Source organism: Loxodonta africana, chromosome 15 (genome assembly GCF_030014295.1).
Source record: "Loxodonta africana isolate mLoxAfr1 chromosome 15, mLoxAfr1.hap2, whole genome shotgun sequence".
In the NCBI taxonomy this organism is placed as follows: Eukaryota; Metazoa; Chordata; class Mammalia; order Proboscidea; family Elephantidae; genus Loxodonta; species Loxodonta africana.
Window position 1 is genome coordinate 64,683,253 of NC_087356.1, and position 24,716 is coordinate 64,707,968.

General features: G+C 36.7%; 1 protein-coding gene across 1 annotated transcript; it reads right to left on the reverse strand.

The window, feature by feature from the left end:
* Positions 1–1,520: 1,520 nt before the first annotated feature.
* On the reverse strand, positions 1,521–2,376 carry LOC100671997 (olfactory receptor 8G50-like). Its single transcript, XM_010601423.3, has one exon. It carries the CDS (start codon positions 2,295–2,297, stop codon positions 1,521–1,523), a length of 777 nt encoding a protein of 258 aa, XP_010599725.2. The 5' UTR covers positions 2,298–2,376.
* Between the last annotated feature and the right edge of the window lie 22,340 nt (positions 2,377–24,716).

A 24,716-nucleotide genomic window follows, 5' to 3' on the forward strand; every position in this document is an offset into this window, starting at 1 on the left:
AGAAAAACTAGAGGTGGTTTAGACACAATTATCCTCATTAACACCTTTTAAAAGTTTTAGTATATAAACAAATCTAATGAAATGTGTACAGTTCTTACAAAGAGTTAATATATCACCTGTCGGGGGGAAAAAAAAAAGTTCTTCATTGGATGTTGTTTGTTCAGTGCCTGGAGTGATACAATAAAAATTACTCATAGATAGTCCTTGGAAAACATCCAGGCAGTGTACATTTATGTATATTATACAGAAACATGTACATATATGTTACACATAAATATATACAAATATAAGGATCACATAGATAATATGTATACACATATAGGTAAACACACAGATTTTTTTTTTCTTTTGGCAGGATTAAAAATGTGGCTGTAAGGACTGATTAGTACATAGAAAGCCAAGAAAGAAGTTTCTTCTACTTTCCAAAGAGGGAAATATCCTCACCTCTCTCATTACAACTTGTGATTTTATGTGGGAGATAAAGGGTGATATCACATTGGGGTATTAATGTTTTCTATTTGATGGCAAGCTGATAACAAAGCAAGCATAGTTGTATGCATGCCAGTCCAGTCAGATGGCTTTAAAAACACACTTCTGCATCTGTGATTCTGTAATGTAAGTGAAAAGAAAAATCTTTAGAAATAGGGGAAATGAATATGGGATTCTCAAGGAGATAGAGGTGGTAGCATAATACTACAACTGTGAAGAAAATTCTGTTGCATAAGGAAATAAGTAAAAATACATATAATGGATTCAGCCCTGATTAATCTATCAGTCTCCCACCATAATATTATCCTCTTGAGGGCAGGAATTATGTTTTATCATCCACCATCTGCTCCCATATTCCTTAATACAGTTTTTTGCACTTAGTAAATAGTAGGAATTAAATTTTTTAGGTTTCAAATGGTTTAAAATTATTCATTTTAGAGATCACTTTTCCCGAAAGAGTTTGTACAATTATTAGTAAATAAGGGCCAATACACAAAGTATTAAGGTCAAAGGATAGAGACCAAACCGATCATTCTATGAATTATGAAAGATAAATCTTATCTAACAAAGTTTCTATTCCCATGTATATAAATTATTGTCTCCGCATACAAAGGCCTTTTAAGAATTCTTTAGAAAGGATTAAAGTAATATTGGTTACTACAGGTGACCACTGGGACTTCTTAGAATTGATGCTACCCTCCATGTGACAGCCCTCCATATGACAGTATGAATCTATCTTATTCTTGGGACAATTCTTCTAAATAATCAAGAGTTGGCAATAATCTCACTACATCTCACTACTTCTGTATATATCTTGCTATCTCCAGACTCCTTCCTTATTGAATCTTTTCTAAGAATTATGAATCTTTGCTAATGAAAAGCAGCATTCTCTCAATGATTTTATTTAGAGCAACTTTGACATCCTTATTCCTCAGGCTGTAGATCAGGGGGTTCAGCATTGGCACAATAATGGTGTAAAACACTGAAGACACTTTGCCTTGGTCCATGGAGGTGGCATTTGATGGCTGCAGTTACATGAATGCTAGAGAACCATAGAAGATTGTAACCGCCAAGATGTGGGAGCTGCATGTCCTGAAGGCTTTGGACCTGCCCTCAGTGGAGCGGATTCGCAGGATACTGGCAATGATGGAGACATAGGAGCCAAGGATGGTCAAGGTTGGTGTAAGAATATTAAATGCACTGAAGCACAAAAGTACCAGTTCATTGATATAAGTGCTGGAGCACGAGAGCTCCAGTAGTGGAAAAAGATCACAGAGGTAATGGTTGATTATTTTAGCCTTGCAGAAAACCACTCTTAGCATGCAACCTGTATGAGCTGTGGCACCAATCAAGCCCATCATATATACCTCAACTACCAACCAGGAACAGACCTGGTAAGACATGGTGACAGTGTAAAGCAATGGATTACAGATGGCAACATAGCGATCATATGCCATCACAGCCAACATATGACATTCTGATATAATAAAAAAAAGGAAAAAGTAAAGCTGAGTCATGCATTCAGGGTAGGAGATGCTGTTCTTCTCTGTCACAAAGCTCACCAACATTTTGGGAGTAATGACAGTGGAATAGCAGAGGTCAATGAAGGACAAACTGCTGAGGAAATAGTACATGGGGGTGTGCAGATAAGAACTGACCCCAATCAGTGTGATCATGCCCAGGTTACCCATCACCGTGACCACATAAGTTCCTAGGAAGAAAAGAAAGAGGGGCAGCTGGAGCTCTGGCTTGTCTGTTAGCCCAGCGAGGATGAACTCAGTCACCTTGGAGTGATTTTCTGCTGCCATTTTCCTCTGGGAATTCCATGGAGGAAGAGAAGAAGAAATTTGAGGTAGGTATTTATTTATGCAGTGTGAAACCAGTACAAGTTTTATCATTCAGGTATTTCCAGTTCTCTTTCCCTGTCACTGCTCTATGTTGAAAGTTAAATACTCTGGGATCTCAGTCTCATGAGTCATATAAATAAACATCAGATGGAATTATATCTTTTTTGTTTTCATGTTAGAAGAGTGGGTCTTAGTACTGTCTGGTCTCTGAACACCTAATGATCTGTTTTGATAACTTAGAATATTGAGTTTTCTGAGCCCTGGTGGTGCAATGGAAACCCTGGTGGTGTAGTGGCTAAAAGCTATGCCTGCTATCCAAAAGTTCGGCAGTTCGAATCCATCAGGTGCTCCTTGAAACCCTGTGAGGCAGTTCTACTCTATCTTATAGGGTCGCTATGAGTCAGAATCGAATCGATGGTAACGTTTTGTGTGTGTGTGTGTGTGTGTAATACAATGATTAAGCACTTGGTTGCCAACTGGAAAGTTGACAATCCAAACCCACCCATTGGCTTTGCAGGAGAAAGACATTGCAATCTGCTTCTTTAAAGATTAAGACCTAGAAATACCTGTCATGTGGGACCTATAGGCATTGAAAATCAACTCAATGGTACCTAACTACAATGACAACAACAAAGCACATTCCATGAGTTATTTGCAATCATCTCAACTCTTCTGGGGAACAAATACTACCAGGAACCAAGAACTGGGTGCCATCGAGTTGATTCTGACTCATGTCACCCCATGTGTGTCAGAGCAGAGCTGTGCTTCACAGAATATTCAATGGCTGAATTTTTGGAAGGAGATCAGCAGAACTTTCTTTTGCACTATTCAGGAGTTCTGCAGCAATTACTAGTATACTTATTTTATATATTTGGCTCATAGTGGTTAAACATTTGCCCATAGTTAGACATACTATAAACAAGTGACCAGTATAAGAGAGAAGACCTGTGTCTATATGAGTCCTTCCCCATTTCACCTTCCCTTTCTACTTTTAACTACTCATGTCTGCCTTCCTGTGTTATCTCTTTGTGATATCAGAGAAACCATTCACTGCAATTAATGTGAGGAAAATATTAAAGATAAAGTACAAAAATAATGTATTGATCACTCACGTAGACTAGTTTTTCCTTAGGGAGCACTACTGGCGCCAATTCAAAAATATACAAATAATGGCTCTAAAAAGTAAATGAATGGATAATATTAAGTATATCACTCAAATCAAGCCCCATATCCAGGAAGAAAGTGCTTTTCTAATGAGAACATGTCAGAAGCTCCTATGATTTAAGGTAAAATTCATTTTCAAAACACCATATGTTATGTACTCTTGTATAACCTGACGGGTTCATGATCCTTGAAGCTTTTGTTCCAGAGGGCCATGGCTGTAGAATGGAAGTTTTGCATGATATCTTGACCATGTTGTTTTTGCATGTTTTAGGCATATTTTTTTGGTATATTTTGTACTCACCTTCAAGTCAGATCTTTTATCAATCCCTCAATGCCACTAAAGACCAAAGCAGAAAGAATATGTGTATCTCTGAGATCTGAGTTTGAAGGAAGTTGACGAGTTCCTGGCTTGGGATACTGTGATGACTGTTTGATGTTAAGAAGAAAGAGATGCAAAAGATATCATGAAATATTGATGGTATACCAAAATTAGGAGTTTTGAGATAAGAACGAATGTGAGTATATTACTATTTATTCAGTGCTTAGAACTCTCCAGGTGCATCATAAATATTATTTGATATATTTTCCCCAGAAATCCTATGTGGTGTAAGTTTATTATTCCCATTTTATACATGAAAAAAGTGAAACTTGAGAAACTTTAGTGAACTGTTCACGGTGACTGTGGATTTTCAGTATAGTTGTGGATGATGATTTCCTAATAAAAAAGTGCTAATAAAAAAAAAAATAGTACAGATAAATTTGACATTGCTATGGAAAATAAAAGTACTAATACTGATATCTCCTGGTAATAGCATTCTGCTAAAAACAAAGCATGTGCAAAATACATGCTAGATTCAAAGAACATAAGAGCTTGAAAAAATTGTGATTCCATTTAGACCAGCATCTAGACTAGATCCCACAGAGATGAGTCCTGTACTTATCATTTATCCACGCTCAGATTGCTCTATGAATAGTGAATGGATAAAGGGACATAACTAAGTTCACAATTGAAATAAATTAAAAAAAGTCATTATCTTTCCCAAATTGTCAATTGCACCTAAAATTCTCCCATTATAAGAGAAAGGTGTTATTCTGTCACTAAAATATTTGCTGAAGGTATTTGTGCTTACACTGTTTAAGTGACACCTGAAAACAAGTAAATGTAAAGCCAAAATTTCACCTTCTGTGGAGTTCCTCTACTTTCATGTTCCAAGATGTTTCAAGTACAATATTAAGGACAAAGGTTATTATAAAGTAATATCAATCTTTGGTATTGGCAATTTTCACATGCTTATTATTTTGTGGATTATTACTAAAATTAAAACCCTCAAAAATTTTAAATGTATTTTGAAAGATCCTTTGTTAATAGGAAATAGTTTTCTCTTGTTGTTGAAGTGTCTTATCTATAGAAGTAGAGTTTATCCATGATTATGAAGGAATCATTCTAGAGTGAGGGTCTTTTAGTCTTTAGATAACATTAGAAAATTGCAAAATTATGATTTAAAAGTGATTTGTCTAGAATTTAGCAATAGTACCAGGAAAAATATTTACCTTCTCAGGTACACAATTATTTGACTTGTTTTCAAAAACAAAGTGAGATTTGAAACCTTTAAAAATGTCAGTAGCTTATTAGATGTGCTTCCGAAAGCACTAAAAATTTATGTTAATTTTCCAACTAAAATGTCTTACGGATTGGTAAATGCCTTTTATGGAATTGTATCATTGCAGAGCTTCTATTTGATACATTGCTGAATGTATTATTATTATTTATACATCTTAAGTTGTACTTAGATATGTCATACCTTAAACAGTATAATAAATCTAACATCAAATAAAAATTTTAGGGCTGAAAACAAACTATTTTATGGATTATGAAATTTTCAAATCCACTTGAGACTACAAAATTATTAGCTATCACATTGCCAGATGTAGTCTTAAAATAGTAGTAATGAAGTATAGTACATAAACTTCCAAAAGAAAATTAATACATAAGTTTCATTTCAAAATCATAGACATGAGATAGTGCAGGCACAATATAACATACAAACATTCTAAGCAATATCAAAGATTCCTTCTTTCTTTTTTTTTTTTGTCATTATAGATTGTGTAATGAAACTTGGGTTTGTCTTGTATAGTAAATATCTAGTGTATTTTTTTTTAAGAACTATCTAAAGTTAAAATAATGTCTGTCATTTTTTTTTAACAAAGAAAGTCTAAAATTAAGTCATGTAAATCACTTTTCACAAGTTAATAAATGGAAATTCAGATTTCCATTTGGTTTCAGAAATATTTTAAAAACTTCTAATGACAAAAAAATGTGAAGTTCTGAAATCAAGGAAAAACAAACTTAAAAGTTAGGAAGAATACATGCTTAAGAAATCTGAGTGGACCAGAGATAGAATTTTAAACAAAAAATGTGTGTACAGTATGAAACGACAAAACCAAATCCACTGCTGTCTGGTCAATTCTAACTCATACCCAGTTAAAAAAAAAAAAAAAAAATTAAAAAAAAAAATCACTGTCAAGTTTACTACGACTCATGGCAATCCCATGTGTGTCAGAGAACAGTGTTCCACAAGGTTTTTTATGCCTAGTTTTTCTGGAAATACATCATCAGGCCTTTCTTCTGAGGCATCTCTGAGTGGATTTAAATCTCCAATCAGGCAGTGAACTTGACAGTGGTTTTTTTTTTAATTTTGTTTTTACCAGATATTAGAAAACTATTGGAACTAATAGAAAGATTCAGCAGAGCAACAGGGTACAAGATAAACATACAAAAATCAGTTGGATTCCTATACACCAATAAAGGGAACAATGAAAAGGAAATCACAAAAACAATACTACTTATAATGGCCCCTAAAAATATAAAATACTTGAGAATAAATCTAACTGGGGATGTAAAGGACCTGTACAAAAAAAACTACAAAATACCACTTACTGCAAGAAACCATAAATGGAAAAACATACCATTCTCGTGGATAGGTAGACTCAACATTGTGAATATGACAATTTTACCCAAAGCGATTAACAAATACAATACAATCTCGATTCAAATACCAGCGACATTCTTTAAAGAGATGGAAAACTTATCATTAACTTTATATGGAAAGGGAAAAAGCCTTGGATAACTAAAGCACTACTGAAGAAGAATAAAGTAGGAGGACTTCCTTTACCTGACCTTAGAACATACTATACAGCTACAGTAGTCAAAACAGCCTGGTACTGGTACAATGACAGATACGTTGACCAAAGGAACAGAATTGAGAACCCACATGTAAATCCATCCACCTATGGTTACCTGATCTTTGACAAGGGCCCAAAGTCCATCAAATTGGGATAAAGACAGTCTTTTTAACAAATGGTGTTGGCAAAACTGGATGTCCATCTGCAAAAAAAATGAAACAAGACTCGTACATCACATCTTGTACAAAAACTAATGCAAAATGGATCGAAGGCCTTAATATAAAGCCAAAAACTCTGAGGTTATAGAAGAATAAATAGGATCAAGGTTACAGGCCCTAATACACAGCATTAACAGGATAGAAACCATAACCAACAACACAAAAGTCCAAAAGATAAGGTAAATAACTGGGATCGTCTAAAAATTAAATACTTACACTCAACACAACCTTCACCAAAAGAGTAAAAAGAGAACCTACAGACTGGGAAAAATTTTTTGGCTATTACAAATCAGACAAAGGTCAAATCTCTAAAATCTACAAGAAAATCCAACATCTCTATGACAAAAAGACAATTAATATAATTAAAAAAGGGGCAAAGGAAATGAACAGACACTTCACCAAAGAAGACATTGAAGCAGCTAACAAACACATGAGGAAATGCTCTTGATCACTAGCCATTAAAGAAATGCAAATCAAAGCCACAATGAAATACCATCTTGCGCTGACATTACTGGCACGAATCAATAAAACAGGAAAAAGCAAATGTTGGTGAGGCTGCCAGGAGATTGGAACTCTTATGCACTGCTGGTGGAAATGCAAAATGATGCAATAATTTTGGAAAATTATAGGTCGCTTCCTTAGAAAGCTAGAAATAGAAATACCGTAGATTCAGCAATCCCACTCAGAGGAATATACCCTGGAGAAATAAGAGTCCTCACACAAATAGACATATGCACACCCATGTTCATTTCAGCACTGTTCACAAGAGCAAAAGGATGGAAACAACCTAGATTCCCATCAACAGATGAATGGATAAACAAACTGTGGTACATACATACAATACGGTTTTACACAACGATAAAGAACAACCATGAATCTGTGAAGCACCTCATAACATGGGTGTATCTGGAGGACATTATGCTGAGTGAAATAAGTTAATCATAAAAGGACATATATTATATGAGACCACTACCCTAAGAACTCATGAAAAGGTTTATACACAAAAGAGACAATCTTTGATGGTTATGAAGGAAGGGAGGGGCAGGGATGGAGAAACACTAAAGAGACAATAGGTAAGTGGTAACTTTGGTGAAGGGTAAGACAGAACACAATACTGGGGAAGCCAGTGCAGCTTGTACAAGGCAAGGTCATGGAAGCTCCATGGACACTTCCAAACTCCCTGAGGGGCTGAATTGCTGGGCTGAGGGTTGTGGGGACCATGGTCTCAGAAATGTCTAGCTGAACTTGTATAACATGGTTTATAAAGAAAATATTTTACATTTTATTTTTGTGAGTAGTGTCTGGGGTCTTAAAGGCCTGTGAGCAGCCATCTAGGATACTCCACTGGTCTCATCTCTTCTAGAGTGAGGAAGAATGGAGAAAACTAAAGACACAAGAGAAAGGTTAGTCCAAAATACTAACGAGCTACATCTATCACAGCCTTCACCAGACTGAGTCCAGTACAACTAGATGGTGCCTGGCTACCACCAGTGACTACTCTGACAGGGATCACTGTAGAGGGTCCTGGACAGAGCTGGAGAAAAATGTGGAACAAAATTCTAACTCAAAAAGAAAGCCCAGACTTGCTGGACTGACAGAGACTGGAGAAACCCTGAGAATATGGCCCCCTGGACACCCTTTCAGCTTAGTAATTAAGTCACTCCTGAGGTTCACCCCTCAGCCAATTATTGGACAGGCCCACAAAACAAAATGAGACTAAATGGGCACACCAGCCCAGGGGCAAGGACTAGAAAGCAGGAAGGAACACGAAATCTGGTAAGAGGGAATCCAAGTTTGAGAAGGGAGAGTGTTGACATGTCCTGGGGTTGTTGACCTGTCATAACACAATATGTGTACTGTTTAATGAGAAACTAGTTTGTTCTGTAAACTTTCATCTAAAGTACAAAAAAAAAAAAGATGCTTTGATAATTACTGGTGATTTGAATGTAAAAGTTGAAAACAAAGATGAAGGATCAGTAGCTATGAAATATGGCTTTGGTATTAAAAATGACATATGTGATCACATTATAGACTTTTGCAAGACCAACAACTTATTCTTTGGAAATACCTTTTACAATCATATAAACGGCAACTAAATGAATGGACCTCACATGATGGAATGGAGAGCAATCAAATCGACTCCATCTCTGGAAGGAAACCATGGAGAATTTCAATTTCATCAGTCAGAACAAGGCCAGGAGCCAACTGCAGAACAGATCTTCAATTGCTCACGAGCAAGTTCAAATTGAAGCTGAAGAAAATTAAAACAAGTTTACAAGAACGAAGGCATGACCTTGAGTATATCTCACCTGAATTTAAAGAACCATCTCAAGAATAGATTTGACTCAATGAACACTAATGACTGAGGACTAGATGGCACTTAACCACAACAATATTTAGAATGTGTTAATGATTCTTACAACTGAACAACAAAAAGACAAACCCCCAACAGAAATGTGAGCAAAGGACTCGAAAAGGCATTTCTCTAAAGAAGATATACAAATGGCCTATAAACATGTTAAAATATGCTCAACAGTATAAGTCAATAGAAGAAAGGGAATCAAAACCACAAGGAGACATCACTTCATACCCACTAGGGTGACTACAATTCAAAAGAAAGGCAATAACAAGTTTTGACAAGGATGAGGAGAAATTGGAACACTCATACATTGCTCTGTCCTATAGAGTCATGATGAATCAGAATCAACTCGATGGCAATAGGTTTGATTTTGGTTTTTTCATTACGAATCATTAATAAATTGCATAAGTGAGGTAGGCATATATTCTATTTAAGATTTCCTCCTATGTGTTTTATTGGAGAAAACAAATATAAAAATAAATGTAACTTAAAACCAAAGCAAACACATTGTCATTTAGGCAATTCTAACTTATACCTTTTTTTTACCGACTCTGTCGGACAGGGTAGAACTGCCCTGTAGAGTCTCTAAGATTAAATTTGTACAGAAGCAGACTGCCACATCTCTCTCCCATTCAGCAGCTGGTGGTTTCTAACTGATAATTGTCCAACAGATTATTTGAGGTATCCAGTAATTTGTTGCCTGACATCATCTTCCCTCTGATTTCCAGATACTCAGTTAGCCATCTGCAGATGGCAACCTTCCCCAGCTCTGGGTCAGTTCTGTACTTTACTATGAGGAATTTAAAGCTGTCTTGAGTACAATTTGTTTGCACTTGGTTACCACCTGAAAGGTTGATGGTTCATATGCACCTGGCTGTGCTGTGGAAGAAATGCTTGGCAAGCTGTGTCCATAAAGAATATAGCCAAAAAAGTCTGTGGACCTCAGTTCTACTCTGTAACACAAGGGGTTACATATCAGAACCAGATTTGTGGCCACAAATCAGAATTGAATCAAGGGCAACAGTTTTAGAGTACAAAACTGTCCATTCATGATCAAGTGAAACCTGCTGCTTTAACCTCAGAAATTGTGATTTTATAAAATCTCAGTTATTTCTAATTTTTTTTTAAATCAGTCCCTTCATTGCCCTCTATTAAAGGAGCTCAGCTGTAGTATCCTCCCATATCTCTGATTCTTTACATTGGTTAGTTGACTGTTTTTCCTGTATTCTTTGCCTCACAAGGCTGACCTGTTTTTAATGGCCCCCATCAGAGAAGCCTCATTATCTATTCTACAGTCTTTGTAACTCTTACTGCAGATGTGGGGCTGTGATCCAATACCATATTCTAACATAAATAACACGCACCTTCTACATTTGTTTGTCACCTGCTCCCCTTCCTCCCAGGTATTTTCCTAAAGGAACAATGCTAATAAAATGCCTCAGGGAAAAGAAGTGGTTGGCAAAAAAATTTAGAAGGTACATGTTATTTACATAAAAATACAGTACATGTGACCAGCCCCCTGAAAACTGACTCTCACACATTCTTTTAATTCCTACTGTTTTCTGTTCTGCCACCCTGTTTACCACCACCTGTCTATTTGAAGGCTCTGTGGCTGCTATTTGTGGGAAAAAAGGATTCATAAAATTGCCTGCCTTGTGTTAGTGGCCTTAGCCTAAGTTGACTGACTTACCTAGAAATAAGTGAATCCTGAGAAAAATAATTTAAGAAAAAAATGTATGTAAATGGTGAGCTCTCCTAAAAGAAAGCAAGGATGATTCAAAGCTAGAATAAGATTCCTAATGTATGCCAAGCATTCTTGTTTTGAGCTTTACTTGGTTGTTAGGATAAAAGAATGTTATAGTCCTAGGTTGTCTTGATTTTAGTCAAGTATTTGCTAAATCCTGTGTAATATTGTTACTTAAAATGATGTGGTTATGTGTGATAGATGAAAATATAGAAAAATATCTCATAATCATGTGAACTCAAAAAGTATCTCAATATTAAATATAAAGTATCATTCCATAGTACTTTATACATAGTTTTGCCTTGAAAAATCACTTTATGAATAGTTGGACAAAGCCATAGAAGAAATTACTATAAAATTCACAGATGGCATTAACATAGAAAGAGTAATGAATACTTAGAATGATTCAAGTAGATATTGTTAGGCTGTGAATATGGACTGATATTTAAAAGAATGAATTTATCACTGATGAACAATACATTTCTGTGGAACATCAATTTGTTCATTTCATGGATATTTGGGCATCTATCCCGAGCCAGAAATTATTTAGGGCGCTCAAAACGTAGGGTTGAATAAGACAGAATTTCCTGCTCTTCAGAATCTCACATTCCAGAAACAGAAAAGAGCAGACTAGAAATTGTAGTAAATATTGTGATTGCACAAGTCCTACAGGAACACAGTGAACACAGTACTAACTCAGAATGGAGGGGAGGAGATTGAGACAAGTTTTGGGTCCAGAGGTAAAGTTAACCCTCTTGTGAACAGATGCTGTAGAAAATTCCAAAGCAAACAAGATATGTCATAGGCCAGACATGAGGAAACCAGTATCTCAACCTCTGGCTAAATTTTAAATGATAAGCAACCAGATTTCCTTTAATGTTTCCTCTTAGGATTGTTTTTCAGGCAAACCAGCTAAAACCAGAATGCCATGCAGGCGCAGAAACAATTTGGTTGACTGATGGATGTCCCCATCCCATAAAGTCCTGCCTAGGAACCAAGAAACTCATGTCAGGGAACTGAAAACGCCGGAGGCAAGTCACAGAGTAGCCGGACCCAGTTCAGAAGTGAGTAGTCTGACACCCACTCCCATGCTAAGCCTCAGCCCAGCTCTTTTTTTTTTTTTTTTTTAATATGTATGCTATTTCCCAGAATTTTCATGAGTATGTATAATTTCCCTTTTATTGCATAGTGTAAAACTCCCATCCATTTGTTCTGGGAGACAGTGTTTTGAGAGTGATCTCTCTGTCTCCTAATCACTGTGAGTAAACTCTGCCTGCTTTAAATTCACTTGACTCTTAGTTATTCTCAACAAGAGTACAAGTGGTGGATCCATTGTATTCAGTAATAGGGTCATTGCAGAGGCATAGTGAAGGATGGTAGAGGGACGCACTCTCCCAAGAGCAAGTCCAAGGGAGCTCCAGACAAGGCAAGGAATGACATTAATGAGAACCACGATATGAAAGTCACCTGACTTAGGAGGCCAGAGAGGAGGAGGGGAAGGCATTTCTGCTGAAGCATCACCAATATTAGAGATTATTCATCTTGTAATTTCCGGGGCAGGGGAGTAAAACTTAGAGATTGCTCCTGTGTACTTGTCAAACTCCCTTGCCCCTGGATCATTGAAGAGTTCCAAGAGAAGGCCAGATCTAGAAGGCTAAGTCAGAGTAAGCCAGGATTGAACAATGTTCAAAATTAGGAAGCATTAAACTAGCAGATCTTAATGTTCAAAAGATCTGCATCAAGAGAAAAGGGCTCATTAAAAGGAACATAATGTCCAGAATAAGGGACATGATAGCCACACAAAATCAACTGCATCTGCTGAACTGTGCTTAGTTCTAGGTGCTGTATTTTAGAATGGCCATTTGAGAATTACAATTACCCAGAAAAACTGAAGATTTAGATCAAGGCAATTTATAACAAATACCAATGTGACTAATAACACAGCAGAGTAATTAGACTTTTTGTATGTTACCTCAAATAGCAGAGCTGTGTCTAATGTCTCAACATCAGAAACTTTCTAACAATAAATGTGCCTGAAAGTAGGATAGGTTGAAATGTGGAAAAAAAAAATCTGTCTTCTAATGAATAAAAGTAACCATTTGACAGGTAGCTCTGCGAAATTCCTATATTGTTGTCTGCTGGTGTAGTGGTTAAGAGCTACAGCTGCTAACCAAAAGGCTGGCAGTTTGAATCCACCAGGCACTCCTTGGAAACCCTGTGGGGCAGTTCTATTCTATCCTATAGGGTCTCTATGAGTCAGAATTGACTCGACGGCAACACGTTTTCAAATTGTTGTAAGGAGGCTAAGACTTCCTGAAGATTAAAAGGTTCTAGGACAGCTGGGATTCAGATACTCACCTTTTCTCTGCGTGGAATGCTTAGCCAGAGTGCTCTGTATGCTTAGACCAAGTGCCCCTAAAGGAAATAGCTCGTAGTAATGTTGGTGGTGGCAGTTCAAAATGGAGATCCCTTGATTCTCTTTTACTGAGAGCTCAGAATGCAGATCTCAGTTTCTGAGTTGCTCATGTAAATATTATGAATCAAGTCTTGATTTCCTAGTCTAACTCCCTCATAGTGCTACCTGAGACATGGGCCAAAGTGGCATGTTTTTATCCAGGGTTTGGATATAAAAGAGGTCTTACCAAACACATGTAGATAGAAGGTCCCTCAAGATTTCTGTTCAGCAGGGATGAGGTATTCGGAAAAAGGAGCTATTAAAATTTTCTTTTGTCATCCTTCTTATCACATTGTTATTAGCTCCCTTGTGTATAATATTCTCCCTCTGTGTTGAAATACTAGACAGTCATTACATCGTTCTAGGAGGTCCTCATGACAACAGCTTTCAACATGAATATAGTTTCTGAATTATTTGAAGCCATGTTTTAATTTTTTTTATTTCTTTAAGGTTTAAAAAATAGTTCATTATATTTGTTAGTGTTGCTTTATGTAGTTTTGAGGACTAATTTTATTGAACACTTACTACGTGCAATGCACAATTTTAAACTTGTCACATTTATTAACACATTTAGGCCTCGCACAGCCTAATGTAGAAGATAGTATTTGGTTGAATCATGTTGCAATTTCTTATGATTTAAATTAACATTTCATGCCCATTTAAAAAATAATGGAGCTGAGGCACAGAAATGTAATTTGCCAACAGATAATAAGATGAAATTTAGTTTGCTCATAAAATAATTGCATTTAGGGTGCTACATTTTTAAAGTATTTATTCATTTAACACATGTGTAAAACACCACGTTCTGTGTTACAATATACACTTAGAAATACAAAACCATATATTTAAAAACAATTGTCTACAACTGTACTTAATACATATTTTGTAAACAGTTATACAGCACTTACCGTGCTGATGCAGTGGTGAAAGCTATCGACTACTAACCAAAATGTCTGCAGTTCGAAACCACCAATGACTCCAAGGGAAAGAGATGTGAAATTCTACTTCTGTAGAGATTTATAGCCTTGGAAACCCTGTAGAGTCACTATGAGTCAGAATTGACTCAATGGCAGTGGGTTTGATATTTCTGGTTTTGTACATCCAATAATATTTGAAGCACTGTAGAGCTTTAGTCCTTCCATGTGTATCTATATGTATTGTCCTTTTTTATGAATGAGGAAACTAAAGCACAGAAAGTTTGATTAACTTTTGAATATGAAGGCACTATCAATAATTATTTAAAGACAACAGGGAAAAACCAAAATTGTGCATGGTAAGCTGAGAAATGTGGTCACCTATTATTTTAAAAAAAAATGGTTTTAAGCTATGGCTAAAGACTCATAAAATCATTTATTTGTCCATTAAAAATATTCATTTTCCGGTTATGCAGAAAGCTATGAGATTGGTGCTAAAGTTATAATATGGAGAAAACTAAATATAGTATCTTTTCTTAGAGAGATTACTGTTTTTTTACTGTCCTATGTTTTCACTAGTCACATGTAGATATTTAAAATTTAATTATATTGAATTAGGTTAAATATTTACTTTCACAGCTACACTAGCACATTTCAAGTGCTCAGTAGCCCCATGTGACCAGTTACTACTGTATTGGAAAATGCAGTGAGAACATTACCGTTATTGCTGGAAGCTCTATTGGATGGTGCTAGTCTAGTGGAAGAGAGAGAGAAGACAATCAATTTAACATAAAATTCTACCAGTAACACTTGCTGTGGAGGACAAGTCCGTTTTTCAATGAAACCTCGCAATTTTTGGCCTAGAGCATCCAAGCTTTTGAATAACTACATGAAATCACTCAAGTAATAGAACCCAGAAGTTCTTTTTTATTCATTTTTTTTTATTGTGATTTAGATGAAAGTGCAGAGAACAAATGAATTTCTCATCAAAGGATAATATGTATATTATTTTATTTATTTATGTATATCTATTTTACTTTAGATGAAGGTTTACAGAGCAAAGTAGCTTCTTCTTAAACAGTTAGTGCACCTATTGTTTTATGACATTGGTTAAAATCCCCAGGACATGTTATCACTCTCCCTTCTCCACCTTGTGTTCCCTATTACCAGCTTTCCTGTCCCCTTCTGCCTTCTAGTCCTTGCCCATGGGCTCATCTGTCCCTTTAGTCTTGTTTTCTTTTATGGGCCTAGCTAATCTTTGGCTAAAAGGTGACCTACAGGAGTGACTTCATTCCTGAGCTAAAAGGATGTCTGGGGACCATATTATCAGTGTTTCTCCAGTCTCTGTCAGGCCAGTAAGTCTGGTCTTTTTTTGTGAGTTAGAATTTTATTCTACTTTTTTTCCAGCTTTGTCCAGGATCCTCTGTTGTGATCCCTATCAGAGCAGTCAGTGGTGGTAGCTGGTAGTGGTACCATCTAATTGTACTGGATTCAGTCCGGTGGAGGCTGTGGTAGTTGTGGCCCATTAGTCCTTTGGACTAATCTTTCCCTTCTATCTTTAGTTTTCTTCATTCTCCCTTCCTTCTGAAGGTATGAGACCAGTAGAGTATCTTAAATGGCTGCTCACAGGCTTTTAAGACCCCAGATGCTACTCACCAAAGGAGAATGTAGAACATTTTCTTTATAAATTATATTATGCCGGTTGAGTTAGAGGTTCCCCAAAGCCATGGTCCCCACAGCTCTCAGCCCAGCAATTCAGTCCCTTAGGGAGTTTGGATGTGTCTACGGAGCTTCCATGACCTGCCTTGTACAAGTAGTCCTGGCTTGTCCAGTATCGTGTACTGTCTTACCCTTCACCAAAGTTACCACTTATCTATTGTCTATTTAGTGTTTTTCCATCCCCACCTTTCCCCTCCCTTGTAACCATCAAAGACTGTTTCTTTTTGTGTGTATTTTATGAGTTTTTACAGTAGTGGTCTCATAAAATGTTTGTTCTTTTGTGATTGATTTATTTCACTCAGCATAATGTCCTCCAGATTCATTCATATTAGAAATGTTTCTCAGATATGCTGTTGTGAACAATGCTGCAATAAACATGGGTGTGCATGTGTCTATTCGTGTGGCAACTCTTATTTCTCTAGGGTATATTCCCAGGAGTGAGATTAATGGATCTTATGGTATTTCTATTTCTAGCTTTCTAAGGAAGCACCATATCATCTTCCAAAATGGTTTACCATTTTACGTTACCATCAGCAGTGCCTCAGAGTTCCAATCTCCCCCAGCCTCTCCAAAATTTGTTATTTCCTGTTTTTTTTTTTTGTTTTTTGTTTTTTTTGTGCCAGTACTGCCGGGGTGAGATGGTATCTCATTGTAGTTTTGATTTGAATTTCTCTAATGGCTGGTAATATAGAGCATTTCCTCAGATTTCTGTTAAGCATAATTTGCATCTTCTCTGTTTTTCTTTTGTCATTTTGGCCAAGGGTTTTCTATCTTGTTGATTCTTTCAAAGAACCATCTTTTGGTTTTGCTGATTCTTTCTATTGTTTTTCTATTCTCTGTGTCATTTATTTCTGCTCCGATCTTCATTATTTCCTTTCTTCTGGTGGCTTAGCCTTCTTTTGCTGTTCTCTTTCTATTTTTTCGAGTTGTGTAGCTAAGGTTTAATTTAGTTCCTTTCTTCTTTTCTGATGTGCATCTATTGCTATAATTTGACCTCTGAGCACTCCTTTTGCGTTCCCAAAGGTTTTGGTATTATGTGTTTTCATTCCCATTTGATTGTAGGAATTTTTTAATTCCATTTCTGGTTTCTTCTATTACCCAGTGGTTTTTAAGCAGAGTGTTATTCTGTTTCCATGTAATTGATTTTTTTTTTCCCTTACTCTTCCTGTAATCTCTACTTTGATGACATTGTGGTCAGGGAAGATCCTTTGTATTATCTCAATGTTTTGGATTTTGTTGAGGGTTTCTCTGTGGCCTAAGATGTGGCCTATTCTGGAGAATGTTCCATGTGCATTGGAAAAGAATGTGTACTTTGCAGCTGTTGAGTGGAGTGTTCTATACGTGTCTATGAGGTCAAGTTGTCTGATTGTGCCCTTTAACCCTTCCGTATCTTTGTTGAGTATCTTTGTAGATGTTCTGTCCTTTACTGAGAGTGATGTGTTGAAGTCTCCTACTACTACTGTACAACTGTCAATTTTCTCTTTTCAGTGCTGTTAGAATTTGTTTTATGGGTTTTGGAGCCCTGTCACTGGGTGTGTAGATATTTATTATGATTATGTTTTCATGATGGGTTGCTTCTTTAATCACTATGCAGTTCCCTTCTTTGTCTTTTATGGTGGAATTTTTTTTTTTTTTTAAGTCTTTTATCTGAGATTAGTACTGTCACTCCTGCTCTTTTTTGGTAGCTGCTTGCTTAATATATATTTTTTTCCATCCTTTGATTTTTAACAAATTTACATCTTTGTTTCCAAGGTATGTCTCTTGTAGACAGCATATTGATGGATTCTGTTTTTTTTTTTTTTCCATTGTCACTCTCTGTCTCTTTATGGGTGTATTCAGGCCATTTCCATTCAGTGCAGTTATTGCTAGGTTTGAGTTTATTGCTGTTATTTTGTAGTGGTTTTGTAGTGCTGCCTTTTTCTTTGTTTCTCTTACTCTCCTGTGCTGAATTCCTTTTGTTTGTGGATTTTTTTTTCATTTCTTTTGTTTTTGTAGATTTTGTTTTTATTCAGGCTTTATGTTTTTCTTCTTTATTTTCATGAGTAGGTTTGTTAACTTTCTTTATGGTACCTTGAATTTACCATAATATTCCTAGGTTTGTACCAGTCTATTATTACATTATATCACCTTGTGTTCCTCTCCACTAGAATGTTCCATACTTACACCATTTATTCCGTTTTTTATTGTTCTGGTGTTGTTGTCATTTACAGATTCACCTCTCTGGCTCCCTGTTGTAATTCTTTTCATTTTGAATAGTCCTTGAGAGTTCGTTTTCTAGGTTGGTATCTGGCTGGTGCAATCTTACATCCTAGATTCAGGCTGTGGTCTGGTGTTTGTTCTCAAACTGAAGAACTCTCTTTAATAAGTCTTGTAAGTTTGGTTTGGTTTTTACATATTGCCTTAATTTTTGTTTATCTGGAAATATCCAAATTTCACCATCACATTTGAAAGACAGTTTTGCAGGGTATATTATTTTTCGTTGGCAATTTTTTTTTTCTTTCAAGGTTTTATATATGTCATTCCATTGTCTTTGTGCCTGCATGTTTTCTGCAGAGTAATCAGAGCTTAGTCTTATTGTTTCCCCTCTGTCTGTGGCTTTTCATTTTTCTAGAGCTGCTCTCAGGATTCTTTCTTTGTCTTTGGTTTTAGGGAGTGTGATTATGATATATCTTGGTGATTTTCTTTTGGGGTCCATTCTATATATGGTTTGTTTAGCTTTTTGGATGGTCAGCTTTTCATCTTTCATGATGTTAGGGAAGTTTTCTGTCAGCAATTCTTTAATGATCCTCACTTTGTTTTCTGTTTTCTCTTCCTGTTCTGGAAATCTGATCACTTGCAAATTTTTGCTTTCAATTGTATACCACATAATTCTCATGGTTTCTTCATTTTTCTTCATTCTTTTTTTCTGATTTTTCTTCAAACAAAGTTACATGCAAGTGTTTTTCTTCAATTTCTCTGACCGTGTCTTCCATTGTTTCAAACGTGCTCTTCAGTCCTTCTATGACACTGTCCATTTCTGTAATCTAGTTATCTATCTATTGAATTTCTAATTGTTGTTTTTGTATGATTTCTAGCCGTGAATTTATTCTGACGACTTTTTTCCTGTATTAACTTCTTGAATTCTTCCACTGTTTTGTCTGTATTTTCTAAGAATTTGTCTGCCTTTTCGATGAATTTGTCTATTTTTCCTTATTTTTGTCTGCCTTTTGCATCAACTCTTGGATAGCTCTAAATATTAGGTACTATCAGATAGTCCTAGTGCCTTTTCTTCTACTGGGAAGTCATCTGACATTTTATTTTGGTTGTTTACTAGAACCATCCTGTCCTGTTTTGTTATGTTTTGATATTATCTGGTGTCTTCTTGGCAACCAGTAGTTATTTCCCTTGTTTATTGATTGTAGGTTTTTTTTTTTTTTAATTCTTCTTTTTGTTTTATTTGGTTATGTCTGAGCAGGTTGGCTGTGTGTCCTTTGTTGATTGCTTGTCTGTTGGGATGATACTTTTCTCCTTTTTCCAATGGGCAAAGATAGTCACTCAGCTATGGTGCAGCAGGGCACATCCAGCTGAAGGGGAGAGGCTGGGATCAGTTGTTTGTCACACATTCCAGGGCTGGCAGGGTTGGCCAGAAGACAGTGCTGGACAGGTTCCAGTAGGCTGTGCCTATGATGCTCAGGAGTATGATGGTTAGTGCTCAGTGCAGGTAGACAGGAAGGAGGGGGAAAGTTGTGGTGTGTGGAGCTAAGACGGGCATGGAAAAGAAGAGAAAGAGAAGAAATAGGAGTCAAAAAAAAAGGGGGGGCTGAGGGAGCTTGCCATTAGAATCGAGAGATGGGAAATTAAGAAATGCAGAAAAACAAAAATGAAAAAATTAAAAGAGAAAAAAGTGTACAAAAATTAGATTGAAAAAAGAAAGAAATGCCCCCAGGGATGTCACCGGCAACTGAGGAAGTGGCTCCCAGGTCTTGAGGTAATGCCTGTCTAAAAGGGGTGGAGATGGCACACAGCACCAAGTATTCAGGAGACAGGAAGGGAAGAAAAGCAGAGAGAGATGAGAAACTTAGAAATGAAGAAAAACAGAAAGCAAAAAAAGAAAAGAGAAATAGATAAATAAAAAAAGAAGGCCCCCATAGATCCCACTGGTGTGGTAGTGCAGAGCGGTGATGTGTCTCCCAAGTTTTTCAGTACAGCCTAGCTAGAAGGGGCAGAGATGGCACACAGCCCCAGGTATTCAGGAGACAGGAAAAGAAGGTAAGTAAAGAGAGATGAGAAAGTGAGAAATGAAGAAAGACAAAGAGGAAATAATAATAATAAAAAATAAAAAGAAACAAAAGGAAAGAAAAGCCCCCAGAGATTCCAACAGTGTGGCTGCAGAGACCAGGGCAGTGGATCCCAAGCACATAGTATAGCCTGTCTAGAAGGGGCAGAGATAGCACACAGCGCCAGGTGTCCAGGAGACAGGAAAAGAAAGTAAGTATAGAGAGATGAGAAACTGAGAAATGAAGAAAGACAAAAAGATAAAATAAAAAAAAAGAAAGGAAAAGAAATGCTAGAAGGAGCTCCCAAACCATGAAAAGAAAAAGAAACAGACAAAACAAAAAAAAGCAAAACAGGAACAAACAAAATAGTCCTCAGGGATCCCATGAGCAGGATGGCGCAAACCAGGGTAACAGTTCCTCAGCTAAGCAGTGCTTCACAGCCTGTCAAGAAGAAGCAAAGATGGCTGATAGAGCCAGGTGTTCGAGTGGAAGGAGGCGGAGGAGGTGAGTGGCAGGGAAGAAACCAAAAGATGGAGAAAAAATCAACATCAGCAAAAAAGAAATGGCACTGAGGGAGCTGGCCCATATGGGCGGGGTGAATCCAAGCAGCATGGAGCTGGCACCTCCCAACTGAGAGACTGCAGTTGGCTGAAAACTAGCAGGGCCAAGCAGGGGGAAGAAGGGTGTGAGGTGGGAAAGTGTATATATCTGGTTACCAGGTGCTCTGTCTCCTGCTAGGAGCTCTGAGAAACTGCTTTCATGTATTCCCTGTCCATTGATCTCTGACATGAGTCCAAGGTAGCCAATCCATTCTGTGTTAGCTGATAGGGGACCTCTGCTCATACCTCTCCTTGCTCTCTGTTCTCTGGCAGTTTATTATTCCATTTGGTGCTTGGCTGAGTTCTTTATCTCTTCATTTGACACTCAGGGTTCCAGGATTGATGTTTCTTTCTGTTTTACTTAAGTTTTGGGGTCTTTGCTGTGGAGGGACGGCGTGGTGCTTTTGGCTATAGTGCCATGTTGGCTCCCATGTATATTGTTTTGTGATATTGATTGCCAGCCCTGCAATGTGTCAACACTCTCACCTTCTCAACATTTGATTCCTCATTTCCATTTGTCCAGATTACCTAACCCCACCTGACTTCTAGTCCTTGCCCCTGGGCTGGTTTGCCCATTTAATCTCATATACAAGGCTGAGCTACATGTATTATTGTTTGTTTTACGGACCTGTCTAATTTCTGGATGAAGGGTGAAGCTCAGGAATGGTTTTAGTACTGAGTTAAAAGGGTGTTTTGAGGCCATACTCTGAGGATCTCTCCAAGCTCCATCAGACCAGTAATTCTGGTTTTTTTTTTTTTTGTGTGAGTTTGAATTGCGTTCTACATTTTCCTCCATCTCCATTCTGGACTCTTTATTGTGAGCCTTTCAGAGCAATCAGTCGTGGTAGCGTGGCACCATGTAGTTGGACTCAGTCTGGTGGATGCTGTGGTAGTTGTGGTCTATTAGTCTTTTGGACTAATCTTTCTCTTATGTCTTTGATTTTCTTCATTCTCCCTTGCTCCAGGTGGGTTAGACCAGTAGAGGATCTCAGATGGCCACTCACAAGCTTTTAAGGCTCCAGATGTTACTCACCAAAGTAGGATGTGGAACATTTTCTTTATAATCTATGTTATGACAATTAAGCTAGATGTCCCCTGAGGCCACGGTCCCCAACTTTCAGCCCAATAACTTTGTCCTCAGGGAGTTTGTAAACATCTATGAAGCTTCTATGACTTTGTGTTGGTCAAGTTGTGCTGACTTCCCTGGTTTTGTGTACTATCTTACCCTTCAATTTCATCTGAGCTCAGGGTATCAGACTGGTGGCAGTCTGATGTTCAGGGAATAACCTGTTTGCTGCCCAAACTGCTTTATTAGAATCATCTTGCAAATTTAACACAAGATTATGTTCCCTTCACTTGTAAAAACAAAAGTATAAATAATTCAACATGATGGTTAGAATCAGAGCTCTGAAAAGTATTGAATTTATTAATTGAAATACATTCCAATATGAATATATGGTGACTTTTTTTTTTATATAAAATAAAGTTTTCATTCCAGGTCTCCTTGCTTTATACCTCTATGCTTATAAGAATCATATTCAATGGAAAAAATATTTATTAAGCAACTAAAATGAGATTGGTCTTGAAGGGATACAGGGAAAGTGCACACCTTCTTGGTAGTCAGTCAGAGGCTATACTAAAACATGTTTCAAAACAGTAAGCAATGCAAGACTCAAACGTATACTTCAGTCAGAATTTGAATGACAGGCCATTATTTACTTTAGAACCCAGAGAAGGCAATACAGAGAAAGTTAGTATCAACTAGGTATTGTAGACAAAGAAAAGAAAGCTAAATAGGATATATAAATAATAATTTTAAATAAGTGGAGTAGAATGATTATAAAAAGAACATAGGATGAAGCAGTGTGCTTATGGAATATGAAGACCGTTCTGAAGATAATAAGCATTTTTTTTTTTCCTGTAGAACAGTAAGAGATGAAGTGAGTGGAATTAGGTAGATAGGGCTTTGAAAGCCTTATGGAATAGTTTCAATATGAAATTAGTTAAGTCATTTATTTTCATTTTCTGGTAAACACCAAATTCTTATTATTATGTGAAAAAATAAGCTGGGCATCTTAAGAGACATAAAAATGAGTTAGACATGGGCCTTATTGTCAAGATGATTACTCTCTGAAGCAAGAAGGAGACATTTACTCATTTTTCTATTGGCTTCTAATTCTCTCTTCATTGTTTCCTCCTTGGTGCCTCAATACACTTTCCCTTCACTCTATTTTTGACTGTGGTAATTAGTAATATTGATCCTCTAAAATCAATTGCTTTTTTTTAGAACCATAATTAGTTATTTCATTTTCTTTTTTAGATGTGGTATCAAAATCGATATCTATTATTCTGAATCAGGAATGAACCCAGTTGGACAAAGGTGCATTTCTGAGTAATGTGTCCTAAATATGTGTGGGTTGCTATGAGTTGGAATCAACTCAAGGGCAACGGGTTTTTTTTTTTTGTTGTTGTTGTTATATATGCGTGGGAATAAACTTAGCTAAATATTCAGTTACTATTGCAGTCTGTGGACTCAACAGCCCATTTTCCTTCAGTGATATTTAATTCAGTATGGAGAAGTCACAATGTAAAAGCATCTATTTAAGTGACCTCAGTCATGTCATGACCTTTGTTGCTTCATTTCCAAAGAAAAATCCTTGAACTCTATTACCTCCAAGGTCTCTTCCATTTTTATCAAGCTTTGAGAAAAATGGAATCCACAGAACAAGGGATTGAAGGACTGTGACTCATTGATCTAGGTGACTAACAATGCTATAAATGCTTTTCTTGGAAATCTTTTTAAAGGTTAAGATTATTTTTATTTTTATAATGTAATTAATGGTTGGCTTTCATTTCCCTAGAGACAGCCAAGGTACTCAAGACCTTTTTTTTTGTTATTGTGCTCTTGAGGCTTTTTTTCACATTTAAAAATTGAAAACTTCCACCATCTGCATTCGATGGTTTGGGCATGTTCAATCTCAGATGTGTTATTTCCTTGGACTGAATATAAACTATACGCTGAAACTCACAATTTATCTGCAAGGCCTATGTTTCAGAGAGCTCACAACACAGCTTTAATTTGGATTCCCAGGAGACAAGGATTCTTGAGATTAATCTAAAAGGTGTGTTGTCTCTCTGGAATTCTTAGAAGATGTTAAATTAGTCAAACATTGAGGGAAAATATTTCTGAGTCTCTGTTAGTCATAAACATCATGGGCTTTAATTATCTCAGGGTACAAGTAAAAATGCATGAAAGGAATATTTACACTGAGTCTAAATTGTTATCAGCCTTTATCATTATAAAGCAATGATGCCTTTATTTAGATTACTTTTCTATGTCTTGACTGTTTTAAATTAGTTCCATCTGTAGCCATCTACTTTAATCTCTACATTTAGAACACCAGCATATCCATCCAGTGATAGCAGATTCACTCTTTCTTTATCTTGGGTTCACTTTCTTCTTTCTTATGGATGGAAAGGGAATCTCTCCAGTTCTCTGTTACCCCCTTTTTTAGTTGGGTAGATGTCCAGCTAGAGGAGGCAAGAGTTTGCCTTTCCTGTCAACTTTAGCCCACAATTTGACCCCATCACCCTGAACATACTGAGCATTCTGTAAGAAGAAAATATACTCCTGTCATGACATAAATAGTTTATACTCCCATGCTCTGAGTTAGTTCTGCTTCTACCAAAAGGCTGAGCATATGTAGCGAGCTGTTCAGATATGTACTTCCTCTCATTTGTTAGAGATTCAGCCTTTATAAAAACATAC